We start from the raw sequence: 12,406 nt of genomic DNA, 5'->3' as shown, positions 1-12,406 counted from the left end.
TGGAATATGCTTTCCTATCCCAGCAGGGCGTTGGTGGTGTGAAAGTCTCTCCCAACACTCCCTAGTTGGGAATGTGCTCGTGAAATCCTTTGGGACAGGCAAGATCAGGATAGTAATGGGGGTGGGTGTGTGTGTTTAGAGATTCACCTAATTGTTTCTAATACATGTTTTTAAAAGTATCATACAGCTGAAAAGCACAAACATCCCCTTTTTTAAGTCCAAACCACCAGCCTGACACCTGGAAGAGCTGAAATAGTTCTCTCCCTCCGCTTTCAAACTTCAGTGGCACGGTTTTGATATTTCTTCACTTCTGGATTAGACATCTTCAACTTTAACATTGGAAATAACAGGCTTTCTTGGCTACTTGTAGTTTCTGTAGCTTGGAGAAACGTTTTCTTTTGTACCTCCTGTAGTACTTGAATTTCACAGTGGCTTTTTCCTTTCTTCAGCCTTACAAAAACTTCACTAGGCACAGAAAGTTGTTCCACAGCAAATTACTTCCTCTGTTCTTTAAGCGTAGTCTTGTGTGTAGTTATGTGTTTGATTTTCTCGTGCTCTATAAATACCAAGTCTGGCAGTCTTGGCAAAATCTGTTTGGAGAGAAGTTGTGAGTATCGGAGTATTTTTCTGAAAACAGCATCTCTTTGAAACTTCACCTTGTCTAATCCATCACCAATTTCTCTACTTTTCCCCCCACATTTGGAAAACAAAGTGCAAAGTTGGGTGTAAGTTGGTGAGGAGATGCTCAAGGACTGTGCTGGCATTCCTCACTCTGCCCCTTGCCAGAAATCTTTAATTATTCCTTAAGAAGGCCAGTTTCTTTGTCTGGCTCAGTTGCATGATTCTGATGTATGAGGCCATTATTTTACCATAGTATGATGTAAATTGAAATACGAGATTCAGAAGACTCTGCCATCGGGCTTGACACGTGCAATTTGGAAAGTGGAACTGGGAATGTCCCCTGAGCGGCAGTGCCAGGCGCTGGGCTGTCTGGGGGTGCGCTGAGGAGGGCAGGGGCACGGGCCTGAGGAGGTTCTTTGGTGTAATTGCCAGGGAGCGTCCAGAGCTCCATCAGTCTCTCGTGTCTGCTGAGAGGGCTGCGGGACCACCAGTCGTTGGAGGAACTAAGACCACAAAAGAGCTTCCTCTCCTTTGAGTTGTACCTTCTGTATCTTCACTGGAGCTGAGGCTTTGCCACCAGGAAATAGAGCCAGCTGGGATAGGAGGAGGGAAACGTAACGCGTACTTTCAGGATGCATATATGCCCTCCTGAATATTCAGTATAATTGTAACAGCTAATTATTGTCTTAAAAGAACTCTGAATCTGGGCTCTGTGAGTAACTGGACCACGCTGTGCGTTTTGCGGCTGCGTTATTGTGTCACTCTGAAATGTCCTTTGTTGCCATCTCCTTCAGATGTGTGGTTGTGACTGAACTATGGCAAAACTAATTGATGCACAGTTCCTAGCACTTGAGGGTGGATTTTTGCCATGCTTTGCTGTTGGCCTGGCCCCAGCCCCAGGCTCTGTTGGTGTGTCTTTGGCAAACAGCCTTACTCACACTGACCTGTCTCCCAGCGTCTGCCTGTGAGCAGGGAGATGGGAGCTGAGCTGGCTATTACCTGAAGGGTCAGTCCTGATGGCGTCTTATCACAGCATGCGCCTTTTGGAGCAGTTGTAGCAGGGAGTACCTTCAGGAGATCTTGGCATTGGTGGAAGCCAGTCTAAGAAGTTTCTGTCCCTGTCCTGCAGTTTGCTGTCACCTTGTTTTGTGGCGCTGGGTAGTAAACCGTACTACTGAAATAACCTGGGTTGAATATAACTCTCTTCGGAGGGTCATTTGTGGCGCAGACCCAGAAAAGCACGAGTTGGCACAACTAACACGTTGCGCATTGCCAAAGGCAGAGAGGAGGAAGCAAATCGTATCAGGCTGAACAGGGGACTGTCAGAGCCAGTGTTGCTGCCTGTGTTATTGAACCATGACCTCATACTCATGATGTTGCTGCATGGCTCTGCTGATCTATGCCAGGCCTGATATCAGTCCAATGGTATTTTTTTCCCTGTCTGATAATTTGAACATTATATCCAAACATTTTCTAGCTGGCAAAGGATTTCTTTTTTTTTAAACATCGGTGAGCTTGTTGACTTAATGAGAACTGGAGCGGGGGAGGAAATCCAAAAAGGAAGAACAAGAAACACCATGTCTGCAGGCTGCAAAAGATTGTAGATAAAAGGACTGGCTGATGACAGCCACCTGTAATGATGACTGCCATAACCACCTCTGTTTGCCTGTCCTCTCTCTGGAGGGTACAGTGTCAGTTCTCTTAGATTCACTTCTGAGAAAGAAAAAAATGATAGAGCTTGTGGAGGAAATCTTTGGGACCAGGGAGGTGCTTGTTGCATCAAGAGCCGTGCAAAATGTGAGCAGACCAGTGTTCTCGGGCTTGAGTGGCCAACTGAATGAACCTGTTTCTTTGGAAATGGTGTTACAGTGGATGCATCAGTGGTGGTTGTTACAGGTTGCCTTCATCAGCCATCACACCCTTGCATGCTGAGGCCTGCCAAGCCTTGCTGTCCCCGGCTCCCATGGCTGGTGATGGACCCTGGCAGCAGTGGGTAGTCCCTCTTGGCAGGGCAGCTCCATTTAGCTCCTTGGCACAGGCGGCTGCTGGCAGCAACATCTGGAATCGCTCCCTGGTGTAAGGTCTGTCATAACCTCTGTCAACCTGCCACCCGTATGGCAGCGCTGGCCTTTGGAAATAAGAAGAAACAGGATCTTGTGTGCTTTTCTTCAACATCAGCTGCTCTAGACAGGCCTGGTGCTGACTGTACTGTCTTCTGTTCCACCTAACCACTGCAGTTAGTTTAATCTTGCTTTTGAGCTGCTTTGTAAGAGCATGTGAGTCCCAGGTCTCCTAACCTTGGTCTGGTGGCATGGCAGCCCTCCTGAACCACTGCAGCTGGACTAGCCAGAGTAAGTTTGAGACCATCAGGTTGCTAGCTACCTCATTTTGCTTTATGCTCTACTGCAACCTTTTTTATTTTGGGAAAGATGGAAGTAGTTCCCATTTCAAGTCCTGGCTTTGGCAATCGCCAGGAAATCCTCACCTTCTCCGCTGGTGGAAGCAGATGAAATTTTAGAACTCTCTTGAGGCAAGTGTTGTTTGTGGCACTAGGCTTGATGAGGGCAGCGTTGGAGAACAGTGCCTGTAATGATTTATTGGCAAAGCCTACTCTGTTATCTGTGTACTTTTGAGGGCAGAGTAACCATAGTAGACCAATGGTAGTGATCGTTTCCTCAAACAGCAAAGAGCTTTTGGCAAAAATAGTTTGGATTAAACATTAATTACAAACTGTTGTTCGGCAGTGGTCCTTGTTGTTTATAGATTGTGGCGTTCTCACATTTCTAGCTGCACTCCAAATAGTGTCAGACAGCACAGTATGTTGGAAAGCTTTGTGTTAATCAAAGCAGATATCAAATTGTTTGCCCACCCGTATTGACAGTTTGATTTCAGAAGTCATTTGATGCTTGCAAATTTGAACATGGAGAAATGCAACAATTAAACACATTCATGCCTGAGTGTGGTCTTGTATATTTGTGGATCCTGATCAGATGTTACTCACGTCCCTTCTAACCAGCAGTGTTTTTCTTATGTGATATGTGTTCTTTGCCTTGTGGCTTATTGTCATGTTATTTATTCAGCAGGTTGTGCTGTCTTGGTGTTCTTAGAGTGAATTAACCATTTCTGGAAACGTACCAGACAAGATAAAAATGTGGGGAGACCATCGACAAGGCAACAGAATGGGGTCTTTTCGGTAAGCATTTGAATGTAGAGTTTGTTTCAGCAACATTCTTAAATACCATAAGCCATAGGAACTTTCTGTCTGTCAGTATTTCTGCGCATCGTCCTGTAAGCAGACTATTTTGGTAAAAGTTCTGAGGTCTGTGTGGAGCTAGGTGTGATTGGCAAAGAATAGGCATGTTAAGTGACAGTGTAACTTTATGCATTTCTGTTTTTAATTTCTTTTTTTTTTTTTTAACAACAGCTGCTTTTAGTATTTCTATTCCTTCTCCACATCACCTTTTCTAGTGATGCTTAGTTTAGCTGTTGTAAGCTAAGGTGATGATATGCCATATGGGTTTTGGTGCTATGCACTGTTAAGACCTAGAAGAGAAGTGCCTAATAGTGTGATGTTGATTCTCTTCAACCTTTGTGCTTGCCTTAACTTCAGAAATACTGTCACTTTCATTGCACACAGGATTTTATGAAAACTGTGAGAGTTTAGTTCTCTCCATGAGTTTAAGTAGATCATATATCCCCATGTTCTTGGTGCTACTCCCTCGTAAGACATTTTTGAATGTCACTGGAACTGTTTTAAGGGTTCATATGCAACTGACTTGCACAGCCTGGTGTTTTGCTTAGTTTACATTCTTCTGGTTGTTATTAGGCCCTGTGTTTGCAAGAGGGCTCCGGGTATAAAAAAAAAAAAATAAAAATGGAGGCACCAAAAGCTAGGGTTTTCCTCTGTTGTGCATAAATCTTTCATCCTTTGCTTATGTGTCCACCTCAGTTACTTGAACACCAGCATGATAAAGGTACTTTCTCATGGCATACCTTAGGTTTCTGCAACAAGAATACTTCAAAGAATTGTCTAACTGTAATGTGTTGAGAAAGCTGATGACATTTGAGCTCTGAAAACCAGTATCCTCCAGAACATGTCTTAACGGTATTGATGAGGGGAGTGATTGTGTTTTGTGACAATATCAGTAGTGCTGTCCTGTTGATTTTTAAGGGGATTTTATTGGCATCATTCTTTACTGTGTTGGGTGGGGAATTCTAACCTTGAACCAATTTTAATTACTGTTCTACATGGTGGTGAAAGAGGGGCATGTAGCTTAGGAAGTCTGTATATGGTTTGATTAACTATGCAAATGTCACCTTGCATTCTGTTGGTGAGTGATTCTGGAGTGAAACTTGAAGAACAACACGACTTGCTGTAGTTGCTAAGGAAATGACCACTGATTTGGGTAGCATTTGGTGTTATTTTAAAATGTGTTGATATTTTATTATTCTGGTTTTTTGAAAATGTATTGGAGCCTCGCTTAGATGAAAAATCAGGTAGCTCCATCTCAAAAGAAAAACAAAAGAAACCTCACTGGGTTTTGAAAAACCGTCTTAAGAGGAAACCTCTTCCTGAGTGGTTTTATGCAGGTATCAGGAGAGCTCATAGCTATAGTGTTGTAAACTCGGTGTAAAACAGCCAGTCTGGAGGCACAAGCACAGGATCATCTTGAATGTTGATTGTTGGCATATTCCTGTGAGGCATCCTTGAAGTCTGAACTGATAGCTTTCAGCATTTTGCCAGTTTAGACTCCAGCACAAGGAAGCATAAATGAGTCTCTGTAGTATGTTAATAGAGCATGTTTGGTAACCTCTGCTTTTATGTGCCTCAGGATGACGTGTTAAGTTAGCTGTTTGTAATACTGCCCGGAGAGCTTAAGCTCAAGTGGTTCCTTGCAGGCGTGTGCTGGTGATGCTAACGAACAAACAAACACACCAGCTGGTGGAACCTTGAACAGCTGCAGAGCTGTGTGCAGTGCAGGACTATGTGGATTGCTACCATCATTAACCCATTAATATTGCAGGTATTCCCTGTTGAGTGCTTCTGGAAATTGTGCTGAAATGGGAGCACCCAAGTTTACTTTCTCACATCTGTCGTATGCTGCCTCATCTTAAACTGCCAAACATCAATATCTTCTGCGGATCTTAGACTGTTACACAACTCTATAAAGTTTAGAGAAGAATGTGCTGCTGTGTAGATTTCAGACTCTAAGCACGTTATGAATAATACTGTCTTTATTTCTACAGTGGGAGCCAAGAAGAAAGGTTTGCTCCCGGGTGGAACAGGGAATATCCTCCTTCCCTTGATAGTCTTGCTCAAGAAAGACACTCTGGCAACTTCTCTGGCAGAGAATCACTTCCTTTTGATATCCAGGCACTCACAGGCCTCCTCAATCCTCAGTTTGCCAACAGAGAGGAACCTTCTTTCAGCTTTGGAGCTAGAGATGGACCACGTAGTGACTTCAGAGGCGGGGAGGGGCACCATGATTTCAGGGGCAGAGATTTCCCACCATCTGACTTCCAGGGCAGAGATGAGTCTCAGATGGATTTCAGAGGTAGGGAGCCACCCTCTTCTGAGTATAGGGGCAGGGATATGTATTCTGGAGACTTCCGGGAGAGAGAAGGGCCACCTATGGACTTCAGAGGTGGGGATGTTCCTTCAGTGGACTACAGGAACAGGGAGACATTCCGTATGAACTACAGGGATAGGGAAGCACATAATATGGATTACAGGGGCAGAGATGAACCTCCATCAGACTTCCGGGGAAGGGGGTCTTTTGATCTAGACTTCAGAGGTCGAGATGGATCTCATGCAGACTTTAGGGCAAGAGATGTGCCTGAGTTAGACTACAGGGGCAGAGAGCATTCCTATTCAGACTTCAGAAATAGGGATGTACCTGATTTGGACTTCAGGGGTGTGGGCACCTCTGATTTGGACTTCAGAAACAGAAATGCACCATCGTCAGACTTCAGAAACAGGCACAGGTCCCGATCTGATCAGGATTTTAGGAGCAGAGATGTGGCTCCTCCTATGGACTTTTCAGATAGGGAAATGCCTCCTGTGGATCAAAGCCTTGTAGATTTTAGGCGCAACCAATCTACTGTACCTTTAGCAGAAAGAGAGGGCTCTGGTTTAAGCACCAGCAAGAGAGAGGAGTCTGCACTTGGTCTAGATAGAACTCCCTTTGGTAGCCAAAAAGGAGAATTTCAACATTCAGAAGCACCAGCCAGAGAAGAGGAATCACTTGGACTGGGTCTTGAAGATGACACCTCACACAATTTTCAGAATAGCCGTGGACCTCTTCCTACTCTTCAGGACCAAGAGGAGCAACCTCAGACCTTTGCTAACAAGCAGCAACAGCAGCAGCTTTCTGGGGGGGAGCAGCAGCAAAGATCCGATTCTGATCTTGGGTTAAAGGGTGAAGGTGGCCTGGATTTCCTTGGAAGGCAAGATACTGACTACCGAAACATCGAGTATCGCGATGTGGATCACCGTCTGCCAGGGCATCAGATGTTTGATTATGAACATGGCAAGTCCTTTTCAGAAGGAAAACCCAGCAAAGATTCTAGGCCCTATAAGAGCCTTCAGGTAGGTAGTTTTGTCAATTGATGTTTCTGTTAAGTGCGTGTTGGCCAAAGAATGGAAGGAGCTGGGAAGGAGTCTTCTGTTCATATCCTATCAGTTCTATCCTAATTCACTGTCCTTCTCCGAGATCATCCTCAGGCTCCAGGTTGTTTTAATGGGCACCCTTTCTATCTCAGAAATACTTTCTTCTCAAGAGAAATGTGATTTAGCAATTGAGAATTGCTAAATACGTAGAACCAGATTTGGTACAGGAAGTCCCCAAGTTGAATATGACCAGACAGAGGGAGGGTGTTGGGGGAAATAGTATACAGAATAACTTATTTTGTTATATTAGAATTTACTTTGTTGTAACCATTCTATGTTATTTTCTTCTGAACATTGCTTATGAGCACTACCAGAGAGAAGCTACTGGCTTGGGTGGACCTGTGTAGAACAGTACAGCTGTTCTCATGCATGCTTTGTTATCCTTCAGAGTTAACTTTGAAATCTGAAGGTAACGGTAACTACTGAGTTAATAGCTACTATTGAATTTGAATCTACCACTGCTGGAAAGCAGAGAGAGGTGATTTGCCTGTTTTATTTTCCTGGACCTAGATCTCATGGTACAGCTCAACGAGCATGTAAAAATCTAGCAATACTAGTCCTCCAGAGCTCTGAATCTTAAACAGTGCCTGTGGTTAAAGATTTGAGCTAGTCTGCTTATGGGCCTTTGCCTTTGAATTATACCCTGCTTTATTTTGTTACTGTCTTCTTGTGAGCTAGCGTATCTCATTTGTAAAAAACATCTTGATTGTGTAAACTCAAGGACCAAGATTACCGGACCTGTCCCAAATACGTAAAGCCAAGCAAGCTCATTCGGCTAGGAGGAGTGCCTGAAACTGCCACAAAGGATGATGTAAGTGGAATGTTTTTAACCCAAAAACTTCTATCAAGGGTTTCTAAAAGTAACATTTTTAAGCCTGGTTAATGTAGTTCAGATGGTCTGTCATTTTCCTAGGGGAAAATCCAGATTTAGAAGTCATTGCAATGTTATCTTTTATCTGATTATTCCGGGTTTTGGGGAGTCTGGAGGTGATGAGTTTTTCTGCAGTCACATGTGGGGTGTTGATGGCTAAAAGCCTTGACTCCAGACTCTTTTTAACATGCCTTACTTCCATCATTGCTTTATATATACCAAATATTGTTATTAATTTGTTACTACATTTTGGTAACTGTGTAGTGTCAAAGTGAACTTGTTCATTCTTAGTTACTTGAAATTGCTTAAATAAGATCTTATAAAGATGGAAAAGATGTCTGCTGCTACTGCTGATTTTAGTAAAAAAAAAAGCCCCAAAATAATTTAGGCTACAAGGTGAAAGAAGCTCCCTTTCCAAAACCTTCCACTTTGAATTAGGATTTTTTTTGGTGGCATTTCCAGACATGAGAACTCCTATGTGCAATAGTTTTTGCTGGGGTTAGCTGTTATGATCAGAGCTTCTGAGGCTTGATATTGGAGAACTCATGGCAGAAACTTTGTCCATCAGAGGATGATAAGACTCAGAACAATCACCCCATGTCCCTTGATTTTCTTGAAAGGCACTAAGATATCTCTGACCTTAGATCAGGATCAGAGGTGAACTGTCTGGCTGAGACCAGCATAATAAACCTTTGTACAGTTGAATTGTGATGTAAATGGTGCTTAAACAAACACCAAAAATACTTCCCAAAACTCAATGAACAGTTCTCAGGTACTGCTGTAACTTAATCAGTAAAATGTGTTGGTTTGTAGCTAGAAAGAAAAGAAGTCTTGGGGAGAAAGAAATGTGTGTTAGCAAGTGCTTCACTTTTCGAGGTTTGGTTTTGGAGACTGAAGTGGATCTTGGTTTTCCTGTAGATTCTCAATGCTTTCCGAGGGCCTGATGGGACACCTGTGAAGGACTTGCGACTGAAAGATTACAGTTCAGGTGAGAATGCTTTTCCAGTGCTTCTAGTTTCAAGTTTACAAAAGGGTACTTTTTTACACCGATACTCACTTAGGCAGTTTGGTTAAAATCTTTGGTGACATAATTGCAGGTATTTTTGAATGAAAATGCCCACTGAGTTTTGTAGTTTGTCCTCCTGTCTTCAAAACTGATGGCTGTGCTCACTGCTACTTTGGAGGTAAAGCATGTGTCCTGGTGCCTGTAGAGAGATGTAGGAGCAGCAGGAAAAACAGTAAGGCTGTTCTAATAGCCATCAAGAATAAAGTCAATACTGACATGGGACAGCAGGTTAATACCTCAATAGATTTTTTAAAAATTATTATTAAATCCTTTTGGATTATTCTACATCTTGTTTTTGAGATGGTCTTATTGTGGAATGTGTCCTGCGCAGTGTCCTCAGGAAACCTGATCCATCCTAACATTTCTCCTTCAGTAACATGAAACTGTTACCCTTCTTAGACATGAAGACAGGTTAAAAAAAGAAAAAGTAAGTTTTACAAGCAAATATCCAAATACTGGGTCTGGATGATCTTCCTCATTCAAAGGATAAAGTTTTGCTGTACTTCTGATCAGTATGTATAGGATTCTGAAGAAAGAAATATTTTACAAGGCTGCTTTGTGAGAAAGTTGTACTGGAACAAAGATGTGCGATGGTAGGAAATGCAGGGTGAGTCCTGGGGACTGGTTTGGATAATACTGTAGGAAATACCTGGAAACTGTTGGGGTTTTGGTTTGGGGTGTTTTTTTGTGGTTGGTTTTTTTTTTTTTTTTTTTTAAACATAGGAAAGCAGAGACTTCTACCTTCATCAGTGCTTTTTCCTGTTACCAGTACGGGTTGCATGTGAAGCAGCTGGAATTCTTGATGTCAATATATTCTATAAAGGCTTCCTATGTGTTTAGTAGCTGGGGAGAGAAACTGGGGCAGTTGGGTATTTCTCAAGTATATTTTTGTTTCTGGAAGCTGTCAAAGGAGATTTCACAACCTTCTCGTGAACCTTTGAACTAAAGAACACCCTTGTGTCACATAATCTAGTCTGGCCCAACAAGCAGGGCTTAAGGGACACAGTCAATCTTTCTTGCTTCCTTTCCTCTTTTCTAAGCATAGTACAGCATGGCTGTCATCACCTGCACAACACTGACTGCAACCCAATAATTGCAACATGCTCGTTTTTCACCTGTGCTGATGTGATTTGTCAGGGTGTGTTTTTTTTTTTTCTGAAACACATCACATTTCAGTAATAAATCAATTTGAACTGGGAATCTCTTCATAGGTCTCTTGTGTATGTTATTAGGACTTACTGCCCTCGTTAGAGAACCGTTGTCTCCTCCTTCCTATTCCCCATTTCACAGGCTACTCAGGATGAGAAACAGTGTCTGAACTTACATGCAGAAGCCCTAGTATCTGCTGGTGGTCACATGTAATAAGAGGGTTGCAGTTTTCTGCTCTACCTCTAAAAGCTGCATTTTCTTTCAGTCTGTCTCATCGGCTGCGAAGTTGGGTTTTTTTTAAGTTTTTCTGGCCATTGTGGGAGGGGAAAGAATGAAGTTAAAATTAGCTCATATTTTATGAGCTATTTAAAGCTGTTCTTTAACTCTGTCCAGTCAACATCAGTAATTTAAGCAGTGTAGCACTATTCTAGGTTATGTGGATGCTCCAAAGACTTTGTTTTGCATTATGTCCTGAGGCTGCAAATGCAGCTGCTAATTTAAACAGCTTTCTGATCCTTCTTACGCAAGATGGGTACATCTAGGACAGTAAAAGCTTCCTGAATTGTGAAAACTTCTTCTTCAAATTGAGTAACTAGAAGCTGTAGTAAATTTAATCCAGCTTTTCGCATTAGGTCATCCTATAGAGAAGTGTGTGAAATTGAATTCATATTAACTTCTAAGCCTGTTTGAAACTAGAGGCCAGTCATGGGCTAAACAATGCTTTTATGATGGGGTGTGTATGTAAATATTCATAAGAATTAAAAGCAAACTTGCCGGATTACACCTTGGATACACCTGGGCCCACTGGCTGCATTGCTGTTATCAGCTCAATGGGACGACGGCAGCCTGGCTCAGAAGAGTGCATGCTAAGCCTGTCTGAGTGGGTTGTATATTTTTGAGTGCTGTCCAGAAATGTTAAAAATAACATTAATCATGAGTATGCATGTTGAGTGTGTTTGAGAGAAGAATGCCTGCAGCTGTTGGAGAACAATAACAACCATAACAAATAACATGCAATTAACTCAAAATAAGTGAGGTTCGGATCAGTTTCACAAAAAGATAATGCTTATCATAAAGCTTATCTCAGCAGTTTCAATGTGATGGTTCCACTGTATGAGCTTTGACAAGACTCTTTCTGTTTTGGGGGAAAATATATGGTTGATTTTTCTTGGAAAAAGCAGCTCAACTTCTTTATAAAGCCCTTTCTTTTTACATACTGCGTATGTGCTAAGGGAAGCATATTTTCACTAAAGGTTGTGCTGAGCATGGAACACTGTTCTTAATATACCTGGTGTGATTTTGGTACACATGCAAGCTGTTTATTCTTTAGGTTATTTTGTCTCTGAACCCCACAGACTGGAGTGGTGGCTAGATTTTAAACAAGGTAGTGAAAGGAGAGATGTTAAGAAATGGCATAGTAATTCTGTTTAAATCAAAAAGGCATATATTTACAGCCAGTGATAAAATATTGAAGTCAGGCTTTATAGTATTAGTATACACAAGGTTAACTTGTAATTTCCGTCAGTTAGATTTTTGAATTGATGTGTGTATATTCAGACTGAAAGTATCAGATCCATTTGTGAGGGGAAGAGGACTTCTTCCAATGTAACGTATAAGCCTTGGCAGAAATAACTGTATTAGATTGTTGGCTTATCTTTCAGCTTGCCTTTTGAAGTGTGTTTCGTCATGTCTGTTCAATTAATCATTACAAAGGGTTAACCCTGAGGTGATAGTGGAATCTTCTCAAAGACCATCGACTGCTTTAGTATGCAGTATCTACTGGTGCCTCTTGCTGCCTCATGTGGAGGCAGAGCCGCGGATGTGCTGCTGCTTCGGGAGATACTAGTGGTGATGACTTGTCAGCAGCTCTCTGAGTAGGGGTTGTCAGGAATGGCTTGTGAGCTCCCCAGTCCCATCTGAAGGTACTTATTTCTGCTTGCTGGGGTCAAGGCTTTCATGTGGCTTTACAGTGTGGGCCTCCTTCTGTGGAGCTGTTAGTGCAGCATGTAACAGCACCAGCCTACTCGTG

General features: G+C 42.5%; 1 protein-coding gene across 3 annotated transcripts in view; it reads left to right on the top strand.

Moving 5' to 3' along the window:
* The window catches only part of RBM6 (RNA binding motif protein 6), a 59,691-nt gene that overhangs the window by 1,248 nt on the left and 46,037 nt on the right, over nucleotides 1-12,406 (top strand). Inside the window, exons 2-5 of one of the 3 annotated variants that reach the window (XM_075053417.1) lie at nucleotides 3,705-3,814; nucleotides 5,869-7,210; nucleotides 8,013-8,102; nucleotides 9,081-9,150. In XM_075053417.1, coding sequence (XP_074909518.1) covers nucleotides 3,771-3,814; nucleotides 5,869-7,210; nucleotides 8,013-8,102; nucleotides 9,081-9,150 — 1,546 coding nt within the window. In that variant the 5' untranslated portion in view covers nucleotides 3,705-3,770. Of the gene's footprint in view, nucleotides 1-3,701; nucleotides 3,815-5,645; nucleotides 7,211-8,012; nucleotides 8,103-9,080; nucleotides 9,151-12,406 lie in introns of all 3 variants that reach the window. The other 2 variants (XM_075053416.1, XM_075053418.1) reach the window with 2 other exon arrangements.

The sequence above is a fragment of the Buteo buteo genome, chromosome 21 (assembly GCF_964188355.1).
Source record: "Buteo buteo chromosome 21, bButBut1.hap1.1, whole genome shotgun sequence".
Classification (NCBI taxonomy): Eukaryota; Metazoa; Chordata; class Aves; order Accipitriformes; family Accipitridae; genus Buteo; species Buteo buteo.
Note: the sequence above shows the minus strand (reverse complement) of the source record. Positions and strands in the feature narration are given on the sequence as shown.